The 26,203-nt window shown below is 47.3% G+C and overlaps 12 protein-coding genes across 12 annotated transcripts; 5 read left to right on the top strand and 7 right to left on the bottom strand.

The window, feature by feature from the left end:
* Positions 1-70: 70 nt before the first annotated feature.
* Positions 71-2,908, top strand: FOXG_12904 (uncharacterized protein). Its single transcript, XM_018392842.1, has 2 exons — positions 71-1,452; positions 1,508-2,908. The coding sequence occupies exons 1-2, from the start codon at positions 132-134 to the stop codon at positions 2,710-2,712; spliced, it is 2,526 nt and encodes an 841-aa protein (XP_018251436.1). The 5' UTR covers positions 71-131; the 3' UTR covers positions 2,713-2,908.
* Positions 2,909-3,000: 92 nt separating this feature from the next.
* FOXG_20810 (uncharacterized protein) lies at positions 3,001-3,159 on the bottom strand (the record flags this gene model as incomplete). The annotated part of the gene is made up of 1 exon (XM_018401118.1): positions 3,001-3,159. The coding sequence occupies one exon, from the start codon at positions 3,157-3,159 to the stop codon at positions 3,001-3,003; it is 159 nt and encodes a 52-aa protein (XP_018251435.1).
* A 156-nt stretch (positions 3,160-3,315) lies between these two features.
* FOXG_12903 (uncharacterized protein) lies at positions 3,316-4,838 on the bottom strand (the record flags this gene model as incomplete). Its single annotated transcript, XM_018392841.1, has 3 exons — positions 3,316-3,665; positions 3,717-3,978; positions 4,026-4,838. 3 exons carry the CDS (start codon positions 4,836-4,838, stop codon positions 3,316-3,318), a joined length of 1,425 nt encoding a protein of 474 aa, XP_018251434.1.
* A 743-nt stretch (positions 4,839-5,581) lies between these two features.
* On the top strand, positions 5,582-7,165 carry FOXG_12902 (uncharacterized protein; the record flags this gene model as incomplete). Its single annotated transcript, XM_018392840.1, has 1 exon — positions 5,582-7,165. The coding sequence occupies one exon, from the start codon at positions 5,582-5,584 to the stop codon at positions 7,163-7,165; it is 1,584 nt and encodes a 527-aa protein (XP_018251433.1).
* A 1,299-nt stretch (positions 7,166-8,464) lies between these two features.
* FOXG_20809 (uncharacterized protein) lies at positions 8,465-10,035 on the top strand. The gene is made up of 9 exons (XM_018401117.1): positions 8,465-8,498; positions 8,545-8,713; positions 8,761-8,808; positions 8,858-9,063; positions 9,118-9,155; positions 9,203-9,222; positions 9,277-9,331; positions 9,376-9,441; positions 9,490-10,035. The coding sequence occupies exons 1-9, from the start codon at positions 8,472-8,474 to the stop codon at positions 9,992-9,994; spliced, it is 1,134 nt and encodes a 377-aa protein (XP_018251432.1). The 5' UTR covers positions 8,465-8,471; the 3' UTR covers positions 9,995-10,035.
* Positions 10,036-10,737: 702 nt separating this feature from the next.
* On the bottom strand, positions 10,738-11,838 carry FOXG_12901 (uncharacterized protein; the record flags this gene model as incomplete). The annotated part of the gene is made up of 1 exon (XM_018392839.1): positions 10,738-11,838. The coding sequence occupies one exon, from the start codon at positions 11,836-11,838 to the stop codon at positions 10,738-10,740; it is 1,101 nt and encodes a 366-aa protein (XP_018251431.1).
* Positions 11,839-12,282: 444 nt separating this feature from the next.
* On the top strand, positions 12,283-13,715 carry FOXG_12900 (uncharacterized protein; the record flags this gene model as incomplete). Its single annotated transcript, XM_018392838.1, has 5 exons — positions 12,283-12,401; positions 12,455-13,153; positions 13,219-13,392; positions 13,477-13,506; positions 13,615-13,715. Exons 1-5 carry the CDS (start codon positions 12,368-12,370, stop codon positions 13,713-13,715), a joined length of 1,038 nt encoding a protein of 345 aa, XP_018251430.1. The 5' UTR covers positions 12,283-12,367.
* A 229-nt stretch (positions 13,716-13,944) lies between these two features.
* On the bottom strand, positions 13,945-17,963 carry FOXG_12899 (uncharacterized protein; the record flags this gene model as incomplete). Its single annotated transcript, XM_018392837.1, has 2 exons — positions 17,559-17,963; positions 13,945-17,498 (listed from the first exon to the last, which is right to left on the bottom strand). The coding sequence occupies exons 1-2, from the start codon at positions 17,845-17,847 to the stop codon at positions 13,945-13,947; spliced, it is 3,843 nt and encodes a 1,280-aa protein (XP_018251429.1). The 5' UTR covers positions 17,848-17,963.
* Positions 17,964-18,356: 393 nt separating this feature from the next.
* Positions 18,357-19,573, bottom strand: FOXG_12898 (uncharacterized protein). Its single transcript, XM_018392836.1, has one exon. It carries the CDS (start codon positions 19,493-19,495, stop codon positions 18,395-18,397), a length of 1,101 nt encoding a protein of 366 aa, XP_018251428.1. The 5' UTR covers positions 19,496-19,573; the 3' UTR covers positions 18,357-18,394.
* An 899-nt stretch (positions 19,574-20,472) lies between these two features.
* FOXG_20808 (uncharacterized protein) lies at positions 20,473-21,114 on the bottom strand (the record flags this gene model as incomplete). The annotated part of the gene is made up of 1 exon (XM_018401116.1): positions 20,473-21,114. The coding sequence occupies one exon, from the start codon at positions 21,112-21,114 to the stop codon at positions 20,473-20,475; it is 642 nt and encodes a 213-aa protein (XP_018251427.1).
* A 378-nt stretch (positions 21,115-21,492) lies between these two features.
* Positions 21,493-23,016, bottom strand: FOXG_12897 (uncharacterized protein). Its single transcript, XM_018392835.1, has 3 exons — positions 22,435-23,016; positions 21,793-22,385; positions 21,493-21,737 (listed from the first exon to the last, which is right to left on the bottom strand). Exons 1-3 carry the CDS (start codon positions 22,799-22,801, stop codon positions 21,675-21,677), a joined length of 1,023 nt encoding a protein of 340 aa, XP_018251426.1. The 5' UTR covers positions 22,802-23,016; the 3' UTR covers positions 21,493-21,674.
* A 746-nt stretch (positions 23,017-23,762) lies between these two features.
* FOXG_12896 (uncharacterized protein) lies at positions 23,763-25,805 on the top strand. The gene has a single exon (XM_018392834.1). The coding sequence runs from the start codon at positions 23,957-23,959 to the stop codon at positions 25,685-25,687; it is 1,731 nt and encodes a 576-aa protein (XP_018251425.1). The 5' UTR covers positions 23,763-23,956; the 3' UTR covers positions 25,688-25,805.
* Positions 25,806-26,203: the final 398 nt, after the last annotated feature.

Below are 26,203 nucleotides of genomic sequence, written 5' to 3'. Positions count from 1 at the left end.
CATGCATATATGGCGGTGGCGGTGCCGTTTGATCTCACAACGCCTTGTCCTGCAGCCTTGTTTTCAATTCCCCTCATCTCAGAGACCGTTTGCGAATTCAAACAGTAGGCAAACTGGCTTTTCGCTAAGTCATGCTGCCTCATCACACGCACCAAGATGGTGGAATTGCAGACGCGGGAACAGAGTTTTCCTTAGAACAGGATCCAGTCGCTCCTCAGCTTTCGCGATCAGCTCAGAGGAGCACGACTTCACCATCAGGATCTAAGATCCCTCGCTCATTTCGGCTATCCAACGGCGCGAAGAAAAGTCAATCATCGAACCCCCCTGATGATGTTGCGACAGATACGAATTATTCCACGGAAGGGAAAAGTCATCCGGTTCCAAAAGCAAAAAGAACCGTACAGGTAAAGCGTGGCAATAAGCTGCTCCGCCTGTTTGGGGTTGAACGTACTTCTGTTCATGATCTTCAAGTTATAACAGTCGACGAGTTTCCTGATGGCGAGGCTGAGACCCAATATGAGAAATACATCGACTATCTCCGCAATGCACCTCCAGAGAAGAATCCCTTGGGTCATTTTCGCAAGGTCAGCAGAATGCTGATGCCTCAGCGTGCGTTAGCCTCTAAAATGGGTAGAGAAAGCCAAGATCTCCCTGTCCCTTTCATCCAATTCACAGGACTGTACAACGAGGGAGAGGTGATGTTTTTACACGCGGCCTTGTTTCGCATAAGATATCGCCCTCCTATGCCTGTATGCTATGTTGTACAGCAGATCGGATTCCTGGCAGACGAGGGCGTCGAGGTTGAGACACTGAACGCCAATCCAGGCACTCTTTGCGGTGCACTCGTCGCCATCGGTACGGGGAATAACCGCCGAATCAGTACTATCGGCGGCGTTATCGAAAGCAGCGATGAGTATTTGGCTCTCACCACCAGCCACCGTTCTAATGACACAGTTGATGCCTCATCTCGGATCAAGAGCTTCTTCTCTATGCTCGACGTCAAACTTGATGAAGACGAATACGGGGATGATATTCCTCCGCCGCTCGTGGTAGACACGGTCTCTACCCACCAAAGACCAACTGAGCAACTACTGGATGACAAGGCTGCCGCTAGTACGGCTTCTGATAGATCTGATACTGGTCCCCTAGGCAAAGTACTACACATTGGAACTGATTGGTCCTTGTTGCGATTGGCCGATCAGCTCGTTCCGCCAAACTGCATTGATGAGAGACTAGTGACGCTGGGTGAACAGCCTCTCGAGGACATTCTGAATGACGTGGTCTTCTTGAGCCGAGCGGCTTCGGAGCCAGAGGCCTGCGAAGTTCTTGTTTGTGGAGGGCGAGGCGGATTGAACAAGCTTGACCTCACAAAGAGACCGGTCGATTTGATGCTCCCTTCAGGGGTTTGGATACGGCCTTGGAAAGCAAAACATAAGCCCGCCTTGGGATGCAGTAAGTGTTTGGCATTCCTGACAAGATATGGGTGAGACTCTGACTATCATATCAGAACTACAACGAGGAGATTCCGGTGCTTGGGTCGTGAATATCAACAACCGCACCGCCTATGGCCATATCATGGCTGTCACATCAGATGACGTATTGATACAACCTCTTGTGGATATCTTCCAGGATATTCAGAATCAGAAGAAACTGGATGTCAAGATAGCATCACCATTTGGGCAGCTAGCAAATCTTGCCAAGCACTACTATTTCAGTCACGAGCATCGCCTGGCAGTTAGTCTTGCGCGAAAAGCTTTGGATCCAGGAGTGATATCTCAGTCAACTGAGGGACCACAAGTAACAGCCATGTTACAGGGCTTTATGAAGCATACAGACAAAGGGGACAAGTTCCTACCGAGGTATTCCAGAAACCATCTCGCCGACTTCCTTACAAACCTGATAATGTGTACGGGGCGAAACATCGACCTCATTCGCTCCCCTACATGGACCGATGATTGGACAGCTATGTTTGGTACCCCGATGAGTATGATAGAACATGTCAACTATCTGAAAGGAGCTGGAGGCCTGCCGACACTTGATGAAATTGAGCTGGCGTCAGGTCGGAAGACGGTTTCAGATCAGGATCCTCCGAGCACACATTCCCGAGTTAGGGACGTAACGGCTCAAAGACACCGCGAGAACAGAGCTTCAAGGGCCACAGACAAAATTATAAAGCGAGCATATGATTGGGTGTCAAGGCTTTTCAGCCATTCCGAAATGCAGTTCACAATGGTCGGACTACCAGGTTGCGGTAAATCAGATCTCCTCCGTGGCATCTCAAACCACGATTCAGCCACGGCTTCAATGTCCATCGTCGGATTTATCACTGCACGTATACAGCGAAATGGGACCATTGCGAAGATCTGGGATCTTAGTGAAGATGTTGACTGGCGACTGAACTGGGGGAAATACTCGCGAGGAGTCGACGGCGTCGTGTTTGTAGTGGACACAGGAGATGCAGAGCTTTTACCCCAAGTCCATCGACAGATTCTGATGCTAATGAGCCAGCCCATGCTTTCTGGTGTCTCACTTATAGTACTCGGGAATAATTCTAGTAATCAGAGGGGATTGACGATAGAGGAGTTGAAAGTAAAGTTGGATTTGGAGCAGGTAATGTATGGTCGACGTGTCGATTTCTGGGTTGGTGATAGAGCGAATTTTGATAAGTTTCTCGACTTCTTGGTTAAGAGGAGGAGTGAACAAAGATTCTAGCCATGACATGCTCAGAGAAACAAGGTTAGGTCCTTTGGCCATTCACTTTTACTTTATGGATATTCGGGGGCATAAGGAAAGGCTGTGATATACAGACAGTGATGGGAATATGAGAATGGATGTCTCTGGTTTTCTACAGTAGAACCGTGCAGGTGTCAAAAAATAGAAATACATCAGCATTTATGGCTGAATTATCTACATGATGCATACCAACCACGCCTTAGTAATCAGATTTCTCGAAATACGAAACTGTTATAGATAATACAACAGAAAGTAAGCAATATTTTCTCAGATCGGCTGATGGGGGACCAGGTTGACGTTGGTAGCTTGGGCTGCAGAGTGAGCCTCACTGAGAGCCTGATTGCAAAGTCTGTCTTGCCAGGCGGTGAGAAATTGGCGACCCCCCCATTGCAGTCTTACGGTGCCCGAAATGACAAAGGCTCTCATAGAATTGTTCAACTCTCCTCATCAAACTACCGTGCTTGTCCACGACTCCTCAAAGCGTCAAGACACCGTACCCTCGCTCGACCTGGGGCACGCGAGCTAAGCAATCAATAATACTCTATTTCACATAATTCTACAAGCAGAGAATTCGGAGTACATTCAATCCTCCATAAACTTTGACCACTGCCTGATAGTGCGACCATATCGCCAGAAAAGAAAAGCAACAGGTGAGAGGGCGAGACAGATGGAGCCAATAACCGAACCACCAACACCCAGCCCCGCATCCACTAACAAGTCTGTAGCATACAACGGAAAGGTAGCCGCTATCACACAACGTAGGAAATTATTAATGGCCAGGGCACTATTGGCGTGCACGAGATATACCTCAATCAGGTAGACCACGCCAGACATCAAGACCAGGATGGAGCCGCTACCAAGGAAGACCCCAGCAGCAGCTTGTGCCAGCCAATGAACTGATGTGCTCGAAGTCCAACCGAACCAGAATATGCCTGAAATATGTAAGACCGGGATTTAAAGATAGGGCAGTTTGGTGTGTATACCTGCGGATAAGAAGATGGACCCGGCAATCATGGGCGGCAGACGTCGTTCCGGCACATGAACTCGGCTCTGCTGGATGTAGTAGATGCTGTGCAGAGCAATCCCTATGCACGCCAGGATCACCCCTATGGTCATCCCAACAAACGGAAGACTTCCGTCCATACGGGACCATCCGCGGACTGTGACAAATGCAAAAGGGTACATAGTAAACGTGAGGTATATAATTCCATAAGCGAGGCTCATGTAGATGGTGAAGAAGATAAGCTGCAGATCATCAATAAGGTTTCCGAATGCTGGGATAGCTGACTTACTATTGGCTCACGCACAAACATCCTGACTGGCTTTGTGAGGTAGCTCTGTAGGTATATCGATATACCCCGTTCTGGACGATATATCCGAGATGGGGTAACCGAGGTATTCCCCTTAGATCTTTGGCGCAGTATCACCACCTCGGACGTTTCAGGAGTCAGCAGAAACGCGACGCTCCCAAAGACGAGACCTCCTATCAGAGTGAGCCACGCCGTCCATCGCCAGCCTAGCTTGAGTGTCGCAAGATTTCCAACAATAGGTCCAACAGTCGGTCCGCAAAAAGTCGCAACGCTGAAAACCGCCGTGGAAATTCCTCGCTCCGCAGGTCTGCTGAGGAAGTCGACATACATACCCCCCAGAATCGCCAAGCTCGAAGAACCAGCTAGACCGGAGAGGAATCGAAACGCCAAGAGTAGAGGCATGTTTTGCGCGAGTGCACAGGGGATTTGGCAGATGCAGAAGACAGCGTAGCCGAGAAACAGGGGTCGTCGCTTGCCGTACAGTTCCGACGCGGGACCCCATGCCATCGGACCAAGGGCGAAGCCGATAACGTAGAGTGTGATGCCTAGTAGGGCGGTGTCGGGTGAGACGCTGAATCGGGCTTGGATGTGTGGGATGGCAGCTGAGTAGACGCTGCTGCCGAAGGAGACGACAAAGGTTGCGAGAGAGGTGCTGACTACGATAGACCATTTTTTGGAGGAGAGCCAGTTGACGGGTCTGTCCTCTTCTTTGAGGCCATCGGGGATGGAGGGTGGACTTTGAGGGTCATCAAGAGAGATGGAGTTCTCGATATCGTTGGTAGTTTGATTGTGCATGTTGATATGGAATGTGAAACGAGAAGAGTGGAGTTGGGAGTTAATGAATAACAGCTTGATACCCATGAGATAATCGTCTCAAAGTTAAGGTATTTGCATATGACTCTTTAAGCTGCCCAGCTACCCCGGATTTCCCGAGTTACAACGCTAGGGACTACCCTTTCATGGGGAACCGACAAATCCCGTAATCTGGGGTCGTAAGCGAGATGTAACCTCGACCGAGGGTTTCATGACCGGTTTAGTACTGGCCCTATGGGATGGTGAACCATCTCTCTTTCGTGGATGGAATCAGATCTCGGTGAACCTCCGGGCTGTATCTTCATGGTGAGACGGGCCCTGGGAGACGATCTTGTCGCTTTTGTAAAATCGAGCATATACCTTGACGTCAGGGGACGTCTTTACCTCTGATCAACAAGTGAATGTGATCTGGACTGACCTTTTTAGGTTATTGTGACCAGATTCATCGTAGTCCTCATGTAGGTCGCCGTTTATAAGGCGAACTACGAGTCCTTTGAGACGCTTACTCAACCTTTACCATTCTCAGATGTAGATCAGCGACAGACTAAGATCATAGAGGCCTGAAGGAAGATGTCCGACTCTCGGCAGATTCGTCCTGGTGTTTGCTCACTTCCGCCATTTAAGTGTACATAAAATGATATGTCCACTGCCTCTCACTCCTGATATCCTGACCATTGTAAGGAGAGAACTCAGCACAGATATTCCACCCAGTCTGCCCCTCTACAATGTCACTATCAACATACCTCACTAAACCGTCATGGATATTCCCCATCCTCGCTATAGTAGCTACAGTACTACACTGCATCAACCGTCTCTTTATCAAACCACACTTCAGCCCCCTCAAGCATCTCCCCTCTCCCAAGCAAGGCCCCTTTCTATTCCGTCTCATACACGAGCCCAAGGTCTCTGAGATAGAAACATGGATGGATGAGCTCCCGCACCAGGGACTCATCAGATACATGGGAGTCTTCAACGAGGAGCGCATCTATGTTGCCTCCCCTGAAGCCGCACAGGAGTTGCTATCATCAAATGCTTACAAGACTATCAAGCCTGAGCTTCAGTGGATCCTGGCGAATAACATCGCTGGCCACGGATTGCTGATCCAGGAGGGAGATCAACACAGACAGGCTCGCAAAAGGTTTAATCCGGTGTTTAGCCCTGCTCAGATGAAGAAGTGGTTCCCTACTATCTGGACCTTGGCCATCGACGCCATTGATTTACTCCCGCAACACATAAAGAGGGAACCATTTGCCCCCCACGGCGTTGTGGGCATCATCGAACTAGTCTCTGCGGCAAGTATCGACATTATCGGTCGTTTCGGCTTCAGCACCGAGTTCCAGACCCTCCAGAGAGTCACATCAGGGCAGAGCACTAAAGGCTCTTCAGATCCAAAGGTTCGCTTTGGCAAAGCCTACATTGAGATGTTCAAGACCACGAAGCGAGGCCAGACTACCCTCCGTGCTGCCTCCCTCATCGGACCTCAGATCGCACTGAAGCTACCTCTGCGAGCGGTCAAGACCATTGACAGTATCATGGCTTTGGTTCGTGCTACGGCCGAGGATATAACAACAGACCACGAGCGGAATATTGAGAAATATGTGGGAAGCCCGGATCCTGATATGCTCACGCTGCTTATGCAGACTGGGCACTTCTTGCATCAGGACTTGGTTGAACAGACCGTTCACTTCTTTGCCGCTGCGACAGAGACCGTGGCTGGTTCTACATGCTGGGCCATCCACCTGCTCTCCAGACACCCCGATATGCAAGACCGTCTCCGAGCGGAGATCAGGGAGCACATAGTCTCGTCTCGATCAGAAGTTAGCCAGTCTCAACTGCACAGCCTGAAATATCTCAACGCTGTTACGAACGAGGTCCTGCGATACCACTCCATTAACACCCTCCTCTGGCGCGAGCCAACGCAGGATATCACTCTTGCAGGAGAGCGAATACGCAAAGGAACAAAGATTGTCTTTTCGCCATGGGCATTGAACCGTGATCCTGCACACTGGGGACCTGATGCGCGGATGTTCAATCCATCGCGATGGCTGGATAATCCCAGCGGCGGAGCGGACCACGCGTACTCGTTTCTGACGTTTGGCGGTGGTCCGCGGCGTTGCGTCGGCGAGCAGTATGCTAGAGATCAACTGTCGTGTTTTGTTGCTAGTCTTGTTGGACGGTATAGGTTTACTCCTGTCGACTTGCAGAATGGGTCGGATGAGGGAAGGGAGATAGGTGATGATTTTGCGTTGACACTGTTTAAGATTCTTTCGGGGTGGAAGTTGAATGTTGAGTTGGTTCCTGGATGGTGAGCTGACTGTTTAGGGTCTATATATTGCATGAAGGTCTACGAAATTCTTTTGTTATGGCCTTGTAGCTAAGACGCATTCAAATTGATGAGTTATATTTTAACCGTATTTTTATTGCATGAATAATACACTTCACTGGGATTTACTCCTTATCAAATCATCGCAACATGTCTATGATTCAGAGATTAGATAAAGCCGCGTTTCTTACAGTTGAATTATCCTTAATTATTAATTATTAAATCCTGCTAACTGGACTGAGGCCCCTTGACTAGAGCAGTGTTGGAGAACTAAGCCATCTAATCTGGAAGGACTTTCTCTACCTACTCTGGGAAGGAAAATAATTTCGTTCCCCGATCCGCAAATCTCCTCCCTCCAGATGCATCGCCACAAATACAAACCATCCGTACGTAAATTCGTCATCGGCCCGCCTCCCGCATCACCGCTCGGCAAAGGCGGGTTGTCTAACCAGCTAGTCAAGCCACAGACCCCAAAGAAAATTAGAGATCCATCGATCTAGACCAAGCCACTTCTCAGAGGCTGAAAGGAGACCAATTGAGTTCAAGACGGTCTACATATGAAACGTGGTGCAATTTATCTAGAGTTTGGCTATGAGGTTAAAGTGTCAGAATGGTCGAGTCAAGATCTTGGTGACTCTTGACAAGACACTTTTTGCAGGCTTCGCTGTGGTAAATTGCATTATATGTAAAGATCATGGGGTTAGTGAAGTCAATTGTTCAATGAGGCAAACAAGTTTAGCAAGAATTCTCGTGATTACCCATTCGAGTATGTCGACCATGCGAAGATAACTCAATTGAGAAGCTTATCGAGTCAAAGTGATCGATCATCATGAATCGATCGTATTATTCTCCGCTTTCTCCCGCGATCTAGATTCCCGAGCGGAGATCCATGACTCGTCAATCCCGAAAGTGATCGGCACTTCGAAATCGTAAGGAATTTGTTTCCTTCACTCGTGAAACAAGCACTGTTTCGGAAGATATCTATTAAGAATAAGCATTTAATTTATGAGAAACAGTACAGAAATGTTGTCTAAGTCAAGTATTACACGGACAGAACAGTGGGTGAAACAAATCTATCTCAGGTTCGGGTGTCAGCCCTATTCCCTTCCGGGGTCTAGTCATATGCAGCGGCGAATCTTCAAAGCCGCTTGGATCCGATGTGATAGGGGCATTTGTGTTAGCTTGTAGTTCATGCAGCTTTAGCTTCTGTAATAAAGGTGGAGGTGTTTCCTGCATGTTCGGGTGTCCCCCTGCTCTGCTCTGTTGTGTTCTTGTCAGTTTAGTTGTAAAATATGCCTCAGATTGAAGATAGGCCGTCGGTATGTTGCTTTGGTTATTACTGTTGGAAGTGGCTGATGTGATTAGTTCATTATTGAGTCGTGGACGCTTTATGTCTTCGGCACGCTTATTCTTTTCTCGCGCTTTGCAGTTCGCTTCAAGACCGTTGGATGGAGGGGGTTACAAGGCGATGATTTCTTTTCTGTTCTTGTTCTCATATTCTACGCTGTCGATGCATTTACAGTACATCTCATCTGTAAGACCCCATGACTTACATCTCCCATCTCCTGTCTAACTCTACAGACTACCTCGGCACCAACATCGAAGCTGGCGTCGCCGCAAAGACACACAGTCAGTTCTCCCGATTCCTTACAAAGAATTGCAAACTCACATCCGAAAGCTCTGACGAAAGATGAGATCCACGAATACGAAACGGGTTCTAAACTCGAACTTGCAGCTTGGTACGCATACACAGCGCTTATTTGGTCTCTCAAGGGAACAATGCTATGCTTCTTTTCGAGAATGACGATTGGAACGTGGCATAATATGTTTGTCAAGACTGTGTCGGTCTTGTGTGCTGTGTCTTACCTTGCTGTCTTCCTCACAGTAAGCGAGCTCTCGGTCAAGTTTGGGGTTGAGGGCAGAGCTGATTATATGCAGATTACGTTTGGATGTTTTCCTACCCAGAAGAACTGGCAGTAAGTCTCAATACTTGTGTAGATGAGTTAGGCTGACGCTACTACAGGGTTGTGCCCGATCCCGGAGGTTTGTCGTGCTCAGCTACAGGATAGTGACTAAGTAAACTAACAACTCTTACAGAGAAATGCTCCTTCAAAATGCAGAACTTTCTTGTAACAACAATCCTAAACGTCCTGTACGTCAACCCTCTCACTTCTATCAACATTTCTAACTCTCTAGCACCGACGCTCTTATCCTCGGAATTCCAATGCCTCTCCTGTGGAAACTCCAAGTCCCCTTCCGCAAGTCCGTCTCTCCCCTTCCCGCCCCCAAAACCCCTTCTAACATCCACAGAAAACTCGTCATCGGTCTCCTTCTCTCCTCAGGAGCATTCGTAATCGCAGCAGCTATAACCCGCGTCGTCCTCACCCTCTCCGCAAACCCGTCTGCACTAACAATCAACGCATGGGGCGTTCGAGAGACCATCGTTGGAATCCTCACCGTCAACATTCCCATTCTGAGACCGATCTTCTCCAAGTCTTTTTGGAACGGTAATGCTCCGAGTGAGATTACTTCGTCGTATCGGACGACGACTCATGGGACGAGGGGCGGTAATAGGACGCTTACACAGGATATTTCGGGGCCGTATGAACTTACGCCGAGTATTAATGAGGGATCAAAACCGAGTGTTAGGGGGAGTCAGGAATCGATTGTTTCCAAGACTGTGAGGATGGCTGATATTGTTGTGTCGAAGTCCTATCAGGTCAGTCATGATGTGAATACTTATGATGGGAGGTCATGGTACGGAGACCGAAACGGAGCTTCGAAAGCTTCGGTACATGCAGAATCTCCAGTTTAACCATGATGAAGTTATAATAAAGTCATTAATGCATAATTAGAGTTCAAGTTGCTTGCCATTGACGACGGAAGTCGCGTGATCAACATCGTTTGCTTTCGCCAGAAGCGTAGGGTTCGAGGGCTATAATGAACCCTCTAGAAATAAAAGACGTGAGCGACCGCAAATGACGTTCTTCCCTAAACCCCTCAGAAAAGACGCATCTTTGAACTTAACAGGATGATAGCGGCCAAGTGCCAACTTCGAAAAGAAAATAAGGGATCAGCTCTTGTTTCTCAGAAGAGGCTGGAAGATCATAACTGTTAACTATCTACATGCGTGGGCTCTTTAATTGCTGAGATGAATGTATTAAGAGCCTAGGTGCTGCAGAATACACATTGTAGTTATCCAAGTATCATGAACGTATCTAGATCATGAAATTAATCTGGAAATTAGTCTCCGGCCTCAGTGATTTCGTGGCCAGAGTTGATGCGTCTATGTTCTACAGTATTGCATCTGATAAGAGAATTAGAAGTCGGGGTCTAAGAATTAAAGGTCTTGCTGTGCCATTAAAGTGATACATGGTTCAGCCAAGAGAGCGGCTTTGATGTGCAAGGCTGGGCGAGATTTGGTTGTTGCATCCCTTAGGTTTATTGATTGTTCTCCTGCATCATCGACAAGAGAGCTAGACTGATCGGAATATGACGAACTGATGATACCTATAGCTAGATAGAGCTTTTATGAAGTCAACTAGGGTTAAGAATTCTCTATGATTCTTGATGCAAGGGGTGCTTAAGCACTACCTTTCCAAAATTACTCATATGCCACATCTTATGGAGCTCACCAATGGCGTCTTTACCCGATCCTTCAAAGACTCTAACGGGTGTCGGTTTATAATCGCCGCCGTAATTGTCAATAACCCAGCGAAACCCTCTCCAGTGCCTGTCGGCAAGGGCGTCGTCCTTAGGGAAGCTCAGAGTGGTGCCATCCGGTAGACTAAATTCAACATGGAATTGCCGACTACCCAAGACAGCTTCAAACCCCCCATGAGGGGCTAGTAGTACTGTGGCCAGGCGGACTTCGTCGCGAGGTGGGATGGCGCTTTTGAGGACTTCTTGTGATACAGGGTTCTCAACACTTCCAAGTGCATCGAGGCCCCAGATTATTCCTTTCGTTCCTTGCAGGGCTTGTTTAACCTTTTCGATAACGCCTGGGTCGTGGTAATCGAAGCAATAAGTCGCGCCTAGGGACTTTAGGAAGTCGTGCCGCTTAGCTGAGGCGATTGCCACGATCGAAGATACACGGCTAGCCCGTCCAAGCTGAATGGCAGCCATGCCAACGCCCGTTGCACCACCCCAAACAACTAGAGTCCCCATTGGAGAAGAAGCGCCGTTATCAATAGTACCTTCTGCAACACTTGGCGGAAGTGGAAGTCGAAGATGATTGAAGAGCGCATTGCTGGCCGTCTGCACAACAATGGAAAGACCAGCAGCAGCTTGAGGGGGCAAGTTTTCAGGCACCTTGAAAACCCAGTCGGGGTCGACTGTGATGTACTCCTGGTGCGCAGCATGGCGGGAATCCCGAGACTTGCCTGCAGCCACTATACCAGCTACGATATCGCCAGCTTTGAAGGGCGTGGAGGTGAGACTTGAAGACTCGAGAACCTCGCCACAGAATTCACCGCCGAGAGCATAGTTTCTAAGGCCAAAGAATTCGATGGTTCGCACATCAGACAGATTAACGCCTGAGTATAATACTTTGATGAGAATCTCTCCTTTTTGAGGGTTTGGGAAAGGAAGGTCGTGAATAACGACTTTGCCCTCTTTATTGGCGTAGAGGGAGGTACTTTTTGTCGGTATGTTGGTCATGATTGTGTATCATCAGTTATTCAATAAGTAATTGAAGATGTTCGATTTGCCTGAGAAATAGCTAGAAAGAAAGTTTCGACTTTTTCAATAGAGTATAGATGATCTACATCGGCTAATAAAAGTCCGCAGTTTCAACAAAACACATCACCCTCCGCAAGTCGATACCCTCTCCGCTGTTCGATACTCACCCCACAAACACCCAGAGTCCGACAAGCGGACTTTTGGCGGAGCTCCGGTGGATCACAGCCAACTTGGGTTCCTTGGGCGCATGTATAGCGGAGCGGATCAGACTAAAACACGGCTTTAAACCCGATTCACCACGTGGTACCTTTGACCTAACCTTATGGGATATTATGACGGGTAGCTCGTAATGCCCGGATTCCCGTCTTGGAAGATATATTAAGACATAAAGTCACAATCAAAATTCTCAGTGACCGGATCTCAGTCACACAACGATTGTTCACATCTTCTGCTCCACCTCATTACAAAGCCTTAATATTAGACCCCTTTGCCCAATATTGTCAGAAAGATGCTCTCGTCAGGAAGAGACACAGAAGGCCCAGGTAATCCCTACATACAAAGGCGGAACGACTCAAGAGTTCTAATTTCTCAGCAGTCGACGGTTACATTAGCACTGAGATACACAATGATACATACGCCGCCATTTCGCCATCCAACTTCGATTTCGACGGTGTGACAGTCCTCATCACCGGGGCAAGTCGAGGGCTCGGTCTCGCCATGGCTATTTCGTTTGCCAAAGCAGGCGCATCTCAGATCGCTATTGGAGCACGCTCTGACCTTTCTGCTTCTTCGGCCTCGATTGTTGACGCTGCTTCCAAAGCAGGTCGCAAACGACCAAGGATTCTGGAACTTAACATGGACGTGTCAGATCCTGTCAGTGTTGATAGCGCCGCTGCCAAGATCCGCTCTGAATTCGGTCGTCTAGACATTGTGGTCAATAGCGCTGGGATCCTCTCAGGCGACGGGAAGATTGTCGACAGTGATCCCGAAGGGTGGGCGCGCAACTTTGCCATCAACTCCAACGGATTCTATCTGCTCTTGCGCACGTTCATTCCACTATTGCTCAGTTGCGATGGTAAAAAGACTATCGTCAACGTCAGTAGCATTGGCGCGCACTGCGTCTCGCCGACCTTGAGTGGATATCAGATCAGCAAGCTGGCCACCCTCCGATTAGCCGAATTTGCTACCGCGGAGTATGGAGACAAGGGGTTATTGGTATACTCCATACACCCTGGTAGTGTAGCCACCGAGATGGTGTTACAACAGTGGCCTCAATCTCCAGAATTAAGTAAAGGTAAGTTCTTTGAGCTCTATTCATGTCCAGCTGGTCAACAACATACTACTGATAGTGCATTTTAGCGTTTGCCGATAAACCAGAACTGGCAGGTGACTCTATTGTTTACTTGACTTCTGAGAAGAGAGATTGGCTGGCTGGTCGATACGTCAATGTCACATGGGGTCTCCCTGAACTAAGGAGAAAAAAGAGTGGATTATGGCGGGAGACAGGTTTAAGCTTAAGACAAGTATTTAGCTGTGGGTGGTACTTGTTAAGAGTATAACCAAAGCAATCTTAGCGTAAGGAATACTAATTAAATCAAGAACAACTTATAAATTTAGTCCTGCTAGAAGAAAGATATATAGAAACGTGTAAGAAAGGTACTTCTAATAATTAGGTTTTGTATTTTGTCTACTTCTAGAAGCTGGTTCATATATCTCTGCATGATCCAGGGTATTCCTTGATACTAACAGATGTAGGGCCGTCGTACTTTTATGATTGCCAGAGGTCGAAACCAGGCATAGCGGCCTACATTTCTCAGGCACTTCCTGGCACCCAGTCTAACCTCAGTCCAGACTAAGGATAAGCTCAGGCGCGCTTAGGTTAAAGTGGCATTGGCTTAAGCCGACAGATAGCAAAGGAAACGGAAGCGTCTAGATTCGTGTCCTAGAATGCCTGTTATTTGGCCTCATTCTTGGTAAAACAGAAACTTTTAGTAATATTCGCAGCAACATGATTTTGTAGCACCTTTCTAGGCTGGGATTATATCTCACGAGTAGTTTTTCGCTGTCACAACATATATACCCATCCTAAACTAATATCCTCTGAACTACCTTGAAGTGCCCCTCGGCCGAGGCCAGAGCCAGTGGGGTCCTCCCTTCTTTATCTTTTATCCACGAATTTGCCTTGCCCTCATTCAAAAGCAACTCAACAGCCCCCAAGTGCCCCTGCTTTGCAGCATGTCCAAGCGCAGTCATCCCAGCATTATCCTTGGCATCAACATCAATGCCAGGTTTGCCAAGCAACACTCGGATTATCTCTTCGTTGCCCTGTTGAGCTGCGTGAGATAATGGTGTAAATCCTTCCTCATCTCGCACAGCGAGGTTGGTTTGCTCCAGAGATATGAGCTGCCTGACTATTTCTGTTTGTCCCTGTATGATGGCCCAAAATATCGCTGTCCTTCCTTTCTGACCCTTCATGTTCACCGCCTGTTTATAGTTCAACAGTAGGCTGGCCATATGCCATTTGCTCTGGTAAGCTGCAAGCAGTAGTGGCGTACACTGGAATTTATCCACCACGTTGAGTTTTGCTCGACCTGTCTGCAGAATCAGGCGCAACATATCCACATCTTCCATCCAAATACAGTTATGAACGGGTGTTCTCCCATAGATGTCCTGAGTGTTGATATCAGCCTGAGAGTTATGGAGGAGATATTTTACCAAGCTTGTATTACCGTCCAAACAAGCCAAAGAAAGTGGTGTACGGCCATCCTTATTCTTCATTGCAACACCCGCCTTTCCTGTTGCGATCAGGGCGCTTGTGATAGGAACAGAGCTTGCCTGAATGGCATGATGAAGCGGTGTATTGCCATAAGAATCAGCAATGTTCAAGTCCCATAGATCAGTTTCCAAGAAAGCAGAAACTATGTCCAGGTCCACGATCAAACAAGCCTGGGCAAGAGGCGTTAGCCCACGGCTGTTCCGGTTGTTAATAGGCGCCTTTCCTGATGCAAGAAGCTCTCTTATCATCTTGTACGATCGTTTAATGACAGCTTTATGTAGTACAGTTTCGCCATGAGTGTCAGAAACATTCATGTCAACCTTTCTGGAGCTCACCATGACCTCCAGCTTGTCTGACCAATCCCAGTCAGTCTCAAGAATGGCCATTGTACAATCTTGAAAGCTTGAAGGATCATCATAAAGATCAAGCATCAGTTTCAGAGTCGGGCAAGAATTATATCGAATCACCCAAGAGCATACAGGGTCTTGGTCATTGACTCTGGCAGTAACATTGGCCATCCCTGTCCTTAATATCAGCTGAGCGATATCGTCTTGCTTCCAACGAGCAGCTAGGTGAAGAGGGGTAAGCCCAGCCAGATCTGGTATGTTGACGTCAGCGCAACCGGTTTGCAGTATGAGCTTTGCTATTTCGAATTGGCCGTATCGGGTAGCGAAGTGAAGTGGTGTCATCCCAGTCTTGTCTCTGGTATTGACATCTGCTTTGTGTTCCAGGAGAAGCTTGATGATTCCGCTATGTCTGTAATTGATAGCCCACATTAGTGGAGTCCAGCCCCAGCCATCCTTTGGATTGAGGTTTGTTTTCCTTGCTTCCAGAAGTACTCTCACTACATGAATATGACCGTACTTAGATGCGGACAGTAGAAGCTTTTCCCCCTCGTTATGCTCTGCGTTACTGGGAACATCTCCACGTAGCACCAGATTTTTTATTTTGAAATTTCCGCTTGTGACTGCGTACGATGTCGGTGTTCCTCCCAAGACATCGGGGACGTCAACCCACGCGCCAGCTTCGACCAGGCGTCGAACGACAGATAGGTGTCTATTCCATATAGCATAAGTAAGGGGAGTTCGATTATCTGAATCAAACTCGTTGATCTTGGCCCCTTGCCGAAGTACGATTTTCAAGGTTCGTGGGCCGATTGATAAGCCACGAATTAGACGCTTCACAACACCATCGTGGCCGTTGCCCGCTGCCCAAGATAACGCCGATCTATGGTAAGTCCCGTCCTTTTTGTTCAGCTGAGAATAGTCAGTCTTTAGACTTCGCCTCACAACTACTTCAAGTCCAAAATAAGATGCTGCCATCAAGGTTGTAAACCCTGCAACAACCCGGGCATGCCGACTTCTCCAATAAACTGGGAACCAAGACAAGAAGCAAGAACCTCGAGTATCACAGATCTCTAGTGCCACACTTGTCATCTTCTTCTGGTTATGAGCTGGCAGCCGATTGAAATGATCCGCCCAGTGTTTAGCAGCGTAGCTAATAAACGCGTTTTTCTTGGTATGTGTTGAGGGAGGTGGGACTGCAGTATACTGGTCCTTCCTTGGGTGGTTTAGAAGGAGACACCAGACGCAGACACTGGTCAAAGTCGTATTAGGGTCATTTGCGAGTATTGAGTGTTTCCAGCTTAAACTGCTGGGGCTTGCGGGTTCAGAGTGGTCCATAGAAATCAGAAACTCCTTAACGGTCTGATGAAGAAGGAAGATTCGTGATTCGTTGACGGTAACCAATCCGCAGATGTCTCTTATCTTGTCACGGAAGCGGTCCTCGGGCTCCAACTCGATATCATCAATAGACTGGTGATGCTGCTGAAGCTCGAGAGCAACGATCATTTCTCCCAACGTAAGGGGGCGCTTTGCGGCAAGGATCAAGTGCAGCATCCTGGTTGCCTTTTCAGTGCTGAAGGTTCTGCACAGTATCCTCTCGTAGGCCTCGTTGACATTTTGAGGGAGATGCGATGTAATGTCGATAATCTTCTCTTTGTTTATGTCAAGCTGCCGCTGGATCAAGTCCAATGTAAGGTGGGCCCAGAGATATGTTCGATTACGAACACACAAGAGCCGTGTGACCAGTATGCCTTGCTCATCATCTGTGAGCTTTTGCTGGACTCCTATACTACTGACCCTTTGTCTTATAGCGATATCTATTTCCTTGACGATCTTTCTCATCTCAGCATCGCTCTCGCCGCTGAGGTGGATGACTGGCAAGTTCAAGTTCTCCAGTGGCTTGAAACCCATTCCGATTTCTCGGTAAGGTCGACTCGTGATGAGAAACTTCAGGTTCGGACTCCTTTTTGAACCATAGAGCTCGCATAGAGCCTTAAAGAAGTGGTTCCTCTCATGTTCATTGCATTCATCAACTGCATCAATGAGGCAAATAATTTCTTTATCAGAATTACTTGCCGCAACTTTGATCAGGATCTGCCATAGCTCAACAAATGATCCTATTATCCATTGGCCGTTGGCATCAAATTGTAAGAGGATCTCGTCCGATAGTAGCGTAGTGTCTTGCAAGAAGAGCTGCTGGAGGATGCAACTGAACGCGCTTAGGAGGCTCTTTTGATCGTTGAAATCATCTTTGAAGAAGAAATAGGAGATGATCCGGGAATCAGTAGTCTGGATGATTGAGTCAATGAGGTGTTTGACGAGTACGGATTTGCCACATCCGGGATCAGCAGAAACCCAAAGAATCTTTGAAGCTTCTTGACCCAGCCATTCGTGATAGAGATGATGAGAGATAAACCATTCGCAGGTGCCTTGGACAGCAGATGGATTCCGATCCTTCCGGTCGCGGTATGGTGAAGTTGCAAGACGTTTCAGAACCTGGGCCTTCCGTCCCTCTTTCCCTTCGTTGGAAGGTTAGAACCCAAGAATAGAAGTTGCAAGGCAAGAACGTATTGACTTACCGCTATCTCCATTCCCTCCAACAAAGTTTACATCCCCATGAAATTGACTACCGAGGAATTGATTGCCACTTCCTATATTATTATACTGAGTCCCTCCGGAAACATTGAAGCCGTTTCCCCAAGTCGATATGGGAGTATCATCTCTTGGGCTGTCACTCTTGCATGCTTCGACTAATGTGTTCGTTTGTTCTACTAGCTTGGTACTGCTTTTCACTGGTTTCCGGCTGATAACATTACGTCTGGATTTTTCCGGGGAGGGGCCACTCTCAATCAAGGCTGTACTCGCCATGCCTCGCCTGACGACATGTCACGTCATATGTGGTAAGGCACGATTGACAGCTAGTGGGCGAGTGGTGTTATAAGCAGTCGGTATGCTTTTTGAACGTGTTTTTGATGTGTTATCTGAAATTTCCTCTGGGCGAGAGCTGAAGCCCAATCTGCACTGTAATTTATTCTAATTATAACTTATGCTAACAAATTAGGAAAAACATTGCACCCGTGGATCTCGATGAGTAACAGCCTTTGAGACCTGGACAGCTATTAGCATGGACCAAACCTGTTTTTCTCTTGATCTTTGTTTTAGCGTCATGGCCTTTCAGCTGGAGTCCTAGAACACCTTTGCCCGTTTTCAGAGGCAAGTACTTTATGCGTTGTCCATGCAGGACGCCCTATTGTGATATTGTTGATAGCCTGCCTTAGTGCTGTTCGCTGATTGGATCACCAACACCCCTTTCAACCCCAAGGTGTGGTGGCGGTGTCCTCTTGAGATGTGACATAATACTCCATGAACAAGACAGGCCGACGCAGGAAGTCTCCTAAATTCTGTATAAAACTAACTACTTAGTAGATGGCAAACCAAAATAGACTGGCCCATCGAAATTTCCAAAGAACTGATTCCCTGCCCCCGTGTTGTTATGCTGCGTCCCTCCACTCACATTGAAAATATGCCCAGTTGTCGTTTGGAGGGGTGGGGTAACATTTGGCGTTTTTCCATCCGACTCTAGTTCAGCCACTGGGCTGACAGTTGAGTCTCCCATTCCAAGCATGGCATCCCACCGCACCAATTCTCCCAGTAACCTCTTGAACCCGTTTTCCGAGGCTGAGCCAAATTTTACCATGTCAGAGTGGTTGGCGTGGATGCTGAAGGCACTGTAGCCCTCGAGCGAGGCTGATTCCTTGCTGACGATGGTACCGACTCCGGGCATGGGCAGTTCTTCGAAGAAACAGGTGATTTGAAGAGGGCGACCAGTCTCGAGAAGGTCGTGTATCATCGATAGGAATGATGTTTGGATGAACTCGAGATATTGGTTGTTTATCTGTAAAACATCCAATATGTTGCGGTTTGTCGATTTGACTTGACCCAGCGCCCAAGCAGGTATCTTCGCCCAATCAGCTGCCCATGAACCCCGATGCGGAGTTCCAAGGAAAGCAATGCCCTTCGTATCGTTGTAAACTTGCCGAAGGTGAGACTCGGGACTCTGGCGCGAGATGATCAAAGCTGTCTTGCAAATGATTCCGCCAAAGCTATGCACAATGAAGACAAGAGGTCGATTGATAGCGTCAGAAGATACGCGTTCTGCCGTGAGGTCGTGCAGTAGATTATTGGCGTGGTCGATCAGCCGATTCGTTGAAGAAACTGACTTTTTTAAAACGTACGCGTCGTAGCCATAGGTGAGAAGACGAGCTTTGGCTAGTCGTGATGGAAGCAATTCGGCAGGCCAGGGGTTGGGCTGACCAGGAGCAGTCCAAGTTTTATCGCGATTCCCAGACAGACCATGTATAAAGCATATATCAAGTTCGGCGTCTTCAGGACTGTGCCAGATTTTGACGCCATCTGGGAACTCGTTGCGCGCAGGCTCCGCGGCCGCGACCATGTTACTCGTTAAGTTAGGTTGATCTTTTGGTCGGTGCCATACTTGTCTGAAACTCTTCATCATTGCAAGCTTAATCTTAAAAAGCTGATAATGATGGTCAGTACCATGCGTTTAAACGTTATGGCGCCTGAGATATTGGTTGATCATCGAGCTACGGAGTTACTACAGAAAGCTAGATGCTCAGCCGCACTGGAACTTGCATTTCAACACAGCCATCAAGCGCCTTATTAACGCATGACAACTTTATGGCGCATGACGACGATAGATCTCGATGAGGGAGATCTATCATCCAAGTAATAAAAAAGTCTTAGGTAAACTTAGTATAATTCAATATTAGAAGTTTTCTTACAGCCCGGGGCAGACCCTAAGAGGGCGATGAACTTCGGCCGTGAACCACGGATATATGCTTCCATTATGCAAGAAATCTCCACTTTTCAATACAGAACTAAAGATATCCTGCAGGACACGCTGCATGTGTAAAAGGGCTTAGGGAATATGCAGGCACTGAGTCTGGTGAAAGTCGGTTTACTTTAATGAACGATAGCCTCCTGAGCAGACAAGTGCTTTTGCTGATGGACTCATCGTCGACTTTTACTTGCCAACAGAGGTTATTCTGGGAATTTTGAGCTTCTTCCTCTTCGTATGTGAACAAAAGTGACTGCTGATCCATGGCCTGGATAATAGGCTTTGGAGACAAGAGCTAGAATGAGTTAGTTATAGGGTGCAATAAATTCTGGTCCAGGAATTGTCATTATAACATAGGAAACACTAAAATGAGGCGAGTATATGACAACTAGACTGCGCGAATCAATTTTTATTCTTTCCAAACGCCAAGCCCTATATCTATAGTTACAAAACTCTGCTGAAAAACAATATTGTTGACTATAATTCTATCCAGACATTCTAAGCTCTCTTCAACCTGTTCAGCAGATTCAACAATCCTCCTCAACCTATCTTACACATCCCAACTTCAAGTTCAAGATACATTCATGCTCTCCCGCTCCACAACATTCGCTAACCAAAAAATATTTGCTTGCAGGTCAATCATCCCACTCAAACCAAAAACCATCTGCTTGTCGATCAATAACCCCAGCGCAGCCCTTACAACAAGGACGGTACTCTCGTCCACACTCTGGAGCAGTCTCGGGAAAACACTCGATATTCGCTTTTCCACCATACGTAGGGATCATCTCCTTATTGCAAGTCTTTTTGCAAGCAACACACTCGAGTCCGGTCTTGCAAATAGGACACTTTCTCTTTGCGACGAAGTCTACGGCGTAGTAGTCGAAGACCTGGCGTGGCCAGCATTTAGGACACATAACATGTCCACACGGAGCAACAAGAGCGATGTCGAGTTTGTCATCGGGGGTGGAGATACATGTTACATGTAGCTCGTCCCAGCAGATGGCACAGATAGCTTTCATGGATTTAGCGTTGGGGTTATCGGCGAGGATATGCTTCCGGATATTAGGCCAGAAGCTCTCCGTCACAATGCCTTCGGCCTTATTGTTAGCGTGATTCTCAATTTGGGAGTTCAGGAGGGTGTTGGGGTTTGCGTTCACTTTTGTGCTCAATTCAAGAGTCTGGGAGCTTGCGAAGGGATGTGGTTGGGCTTCCTTGGTATGAGACTTAGGAACGGAAAGCCCTTTGAGCCGTTGGAAGATGTTTTTGAAGGGAAACATGATAAATGGTAGGGAGATATTATGTGTGAGTAATAATAGAGTCAATGAGGAATCTTGGTCAGATTTGTTAAGAACTGATTTCTTGGTGGTGAGTGTCTAAATAGGGTGGTGAGTGTGATTATATACGCTATTCTGCAGCGATGTATATGGCTTAGACCTGTTCATTTGTTCAACAGAGACTTTACTTGTTTTCTCTTTTATTTGATATCCCTTAGTTTACTTTTTCATGAAGCTGTGATATCTCTGAACATGCGAAGTAATCGAAGATGAGGACAGTTCGTCTGCATGTATTATCCGCCCAGAAATCTTCTAATTCTCCAAGAAATGTGCGAAGGACATGAAGTATGTCCTAGAGTCGGTTTGAACACTTTGTTGATACAGGGCGAAGGCACTCAATAATGTTCAGTTGGGCTCTATGTTCTGTTTACCATTATCTAAGTAATCATTTTTGACCGAGTTGCTTAAATCGGACTCGTCATGTGCAATGCCCCTGCTATCTAACAAACCCAAACTCCATTCGGAACCCGGCCCTCTGGTAGATTCCACCATACTCTTAAACTCTAGATCAACATTGTTCCACTTGCGGCAGACTCTCTTGTCTCTACACGATAATCACAGATCTCCTAGAGAACTCGAATCAGTATACGGAAAAGCGATAACTGGGAGAGTTGAACAAACCTTTCTCTTCGTTCTAAAGTCATTATACAACGAATTCCAAATTATTCTCGTCGTACAGTCTTCCTCGCCACTTGTCATTCGTGTGCAATTAGGCTGTGCTGCAAGTCGGTCTTCTTCAGGCAAAGGTTTCCAAGGCTTCGGTAGTGGCCAGTCCGAAAAGTGAATTAGCTTAGCCTCACTATACGCCGCAGCAGGGTCCCATGTTTCCAATTCTGAACCGAGATAGTGAGCATGCTTGTCGTTGCGGAATTCGCCGCTTAGGAGGTCGTAGCGACGGTGGGGAAAGATCAAAGCACTATCGCCATAAAGCTGGTTGACGATTTCCATGTCGTACTCGCCAGACTTTACTGATTGCACTCTTTCCATGATGCGGGAAAATTCTGTCTCGGAAGGTTGGATAAGCATGAGTTGCGATGAGAGGATCTTCTCGGGTGATATCCAGTATGCTCGAGGCATAGCCACAGGTGCATCCGGTAGGAAGAACAGTTCATCCATTGCTTGTAGCAAGAGAGAATCTGAGTCGATGGACAGTACACGATTATACTTAGTTTGGTTGAACGCCAGAAGCTTGGTGTATGAGTCTGCCCAAGTAGCTAGACAACCAATCAGCCATATTCTTTGGTCATGAGGAGGGTTACTTACCGTCACCTGCCCAGTTTGTCTGAATTGTAATCGGAACAAGTTTGACGTTATACTCATCGCGCGCTTTGTTCAACAGATAAGCATCACTTGAGTTCACCATCTCTGGCTCAAGCATGCTTTCAGGAACCATCATAACACGATCAGGTCGACTTCCGTAACGTTTCAGAGCTTCGAAGAACATGAGTGAGTTACACAAATACTCGCTGTTCGTGACATATTGTGTATACGCAAAACGCGACCAGTCAACGTCTTTTTCGGCACGTGATAGCCATGATGATGTTCTATGGCCTGTTTGGCTCTGAAGGTAGAAGATGAGAAGGGTAGTGAGAACGGCAATAAAAACAACGCGATGGCGCTTAGATGACATGATGCGATGGAAGAGAAAGACGCTGCTCGATCTTTGAGCTAAGGAATGAGATGCTCAAAAGGTGGGGTGAAAGGACCACCTCGAGATTGACCCGCAATCAGAGAGATGGCAAGAAAAAAAGACGATGTTTCAAAGAGGGAATAGTGCCTAGATTAAGACATAAGCTTGAACGGCAACTGATGTTTAAAAGCAGAACGCAGAAACATATGATGAACAGTTCAGGGGACAAAGGAAGAAAGCTCAGCACATGCGATTGTTCACGTCGTCAGTCTCGGGCGCTTAGACCCCTGTGATCGACGATAAGCGCTGTGCTAGCCAATCGCTTCTTGGCAAATCGAGTGGCTGTTCGCCAATCCATGTCTTCCCCACCACGTTTCAACGTCCTACCATTTGAGGACGTTAACCGCTGAGACAGCCTAAAAAATGCAGAGACAGGGGTCGGTTATTTTGGGTTGTTTCAGGTTATAATGGGTGGCTAAACGCGATGGCGAGACTTATTTTCTTCGCTTCGAGTTATGAGTGTATGGAGTCTATTACTATCGCGAGTTTCATTTATGCTTAACCTTACTTTACTTTGGCTTTACTATTTTCTCATCAAGTTTTAATCCAACTTTCTTATTTTCATGCCTCATGGCATGATATCTTGCTGACTTGGCATGGACTTCTCCTGAAACCTGCTTCTCGTACCATGTTGTTTGTTGGTTGAGCCCAACTGACCAACTCAGTATTTTTAATCATCGGGTGCCGCCAATAAGTACATATACCTAATTAACAAGCATCACAGTCATATTTCAGCGCTTACCCTACAGATAAAGGTATAGTCACATATCTGAGCGCCCGTGGCTGAAAATCCCTTATGCATGTTGGTTGTTCTCTTACACGACCAAGTGGGCCAAGGTAAATTGACCTGCTGGCGATAGGTCGCTCAGCCTGGTGACGCCCAAGACTTGGTTATCGTGTTGGTTGAGCCTTGCAAATTCTAATTATGGTTATGTGCTCGTCCCGCCCATTTCTTTCTGCTTCTGTTCTCTTGTGACTTTCTTTGCATGTGCTCATGATCCGTTGCTTTCCATCTTTTTGATCTCTCTTCCGTTCTTTGTTACAATACCTTAATCAATCCTTTCGTTAATACCTCCCAAAGGCGGGTCATTGACCATGTCCTGGAAAGTCATCCTACCTATGTTTGTCTTCATCATTCTCACGGCTGCTGCCCAAATCCCTCGAGAAATCCAATGGACAGACGACACATTTGGACCTGATGGCCCCTGGCGTGGTGTCAATGTCCAGATTGGAAGCAGTCCCACTTCCATTTCCCTATATCCTGGCGGAACGTGGGAAACATGGCTTATCAGCGATGATTACTGCGAACGAGGAACTTGCTATGCTTCGAAAGCGGGTACTTACGACAAAAGAACCGGCGATCGAACTGGCTTGAATATTCTCGTGGAACTGGATGGTTTCATGCAAGGTGTGAACGTTGAAGGCGACACGAGTATTCGCTACAGAGACGACATAATGTTTGGTGAGATCAACACCATCAACTCGACTATTGCTTTGCTTGATGCGCAGAAGATTAAATATCCGGGTGGTCAGACCGTACCGTTCTTCGCGGGCTGTCTGAGTATGGGCGGTCCAAAATCCGTCAACCAATCTTTTGAACAACCTGATGGAAGACCTGCTACCAATGGCAGTATGCCACCTGGATGGTTTTGGGAGAACGAGTACACGCCCTCCAATTCTTATGGCATGCACATCGGGTCCGTCAAGCCATCTATAGCTGGGTCTCTCTGGTTCGGTGGTTACGACAAGAACCGCGTTATTGGGGAAGTCCTTACCTTGAGTGGAAGTCCGAGGGGTGATGGAATCACTCTTTGGGATATTGCTATCGAAGGTGTTGGCGATCACTCGCCATTTACTTCCAAGTCCAAGGGTGATCTTTTGGCCAAGGGCAACTCTTCCATCAGCAGCGGTCTTAAGATCACTGTGGACGGATGCTCCCCATACCTCACCCTTCCAAAGTCCACTTGCGACAACATCGCCGAGCACCTTCCCGTCAACTTTAATTCGGATCTTGGTCTTTATATATGGGACACAAAATCAGACCAATACGACAAAATCGTCAACTCCGCGACCGCTTTATCATTCTCGTTCATATCAGACACAAACACCGACCCCGTCAAGATCAGAGTTCCATTCATGCATCTCAACCTCACTCTTTCTGAACCGATCGTCGACAATCCTATCCCATACTTCCCATGTCATGTAAACAACAATGGAAGATACGTCCTTGGACGATCATTCCTACAAGATGCCTTCGTCGGAGCGAATTGGCATCCTGATGCCAACACCTGGTGGCTGGCTCAAGCACCGGGCCCCAGAGTTCAAGCCACGACAGACGTCACGTCAATTGAGACCAAAGATAAGACTATCAGCAAGGGTGGAAACAACTGGGAAGCTTCATGGAAAGGTGTCTGGGACGATGAGCCAACGCCATCGCCATCGAGCACTCCAACCAAAGCGGCCAGTCCCTCAGAACAAGATGAAGTCGAGTCGAAACCTTCCATGCCGACCGCCACAAAGGTTGGAATTGCCGTAGGGGCAGGTGCTGCACTCTGTCTCATCGCTCTAGGTCTGGGCATTTTCTTCTGGCGACGGCGCCGTAGAGCTCAAGGCCAACAGTCTGAGACTCAATCGTCGCTTTATAAAGATAACTCTGATGGCTTTTCGGTAAAGTGGCCTAGTGATCTACCACCACAGGAAATGCACGTTCCTAGGCATAAGCTGCCTCCATATGAGATGTCAGCAGATGAGAGACGGATATATGAGATGTATGTTCATGAGTCACAGCAGAAGCGACCATTGACGCAGCGATACGAGTTGGCTTGAGCTTGAGCGAGTCTTTGAAGCGAATACTGTTATTTATGATTTCTTCGTACCATTAATGATTATATTAGAATAGATAATTGCTTATAACATTGTACCTTTAAATTTGGTCGTCACTGGATGTTCCATTATCTGATCATTTTAGTTTGCATTGACTGTTTGGCAACTCTAGCCCTTTGACTATTATTATTAAATTAAGTACAACATGAGTCCTGGGGTAACAAAAAAAATATTATTTCCCTTCTAATCCGAATGGCCTCGGTATGGCTGGCTACAGACATGGTCGTAAACTCATGGCATTTCTCGGTCGGAATGGTCACAATTGGAACAAGACTAGGGTAGTCAACTTAAAGCCCAAGCTTAAACAAGAAGGTGAGTCTCGGGATCTTTTGCGAATGGATGATAAGAGCTCATGGTTACAGTTACATCCGCGTTGTTGCAATCAAGTAACATCCCCGCACTTGTTGCGGAGTCAAGACCGGATCTCACCAAGATCGGCAGAGGAAAAACAAACAGTAC

The sequence above is a fragment of the Fusarium oxysporum genome, chromosome 9 (assembly GCF_000149955.1).
Source record: "Fusarium oxysporum f. sp. lycopersici 4287 chromosome 9, whole genome shotgun sequence".
NCBI classification, from domain to species: Eukaryota; Fungi; Ascomycota; class Sordariomycetes; order Hypocreales; family Nectriaceae; genus Fusarium; species Fusarium oxysporum.
Note: the sequence above shows the minus strand (reverse complement) of the source record. Positions and strands in the feature narration are given on the sequence as shown.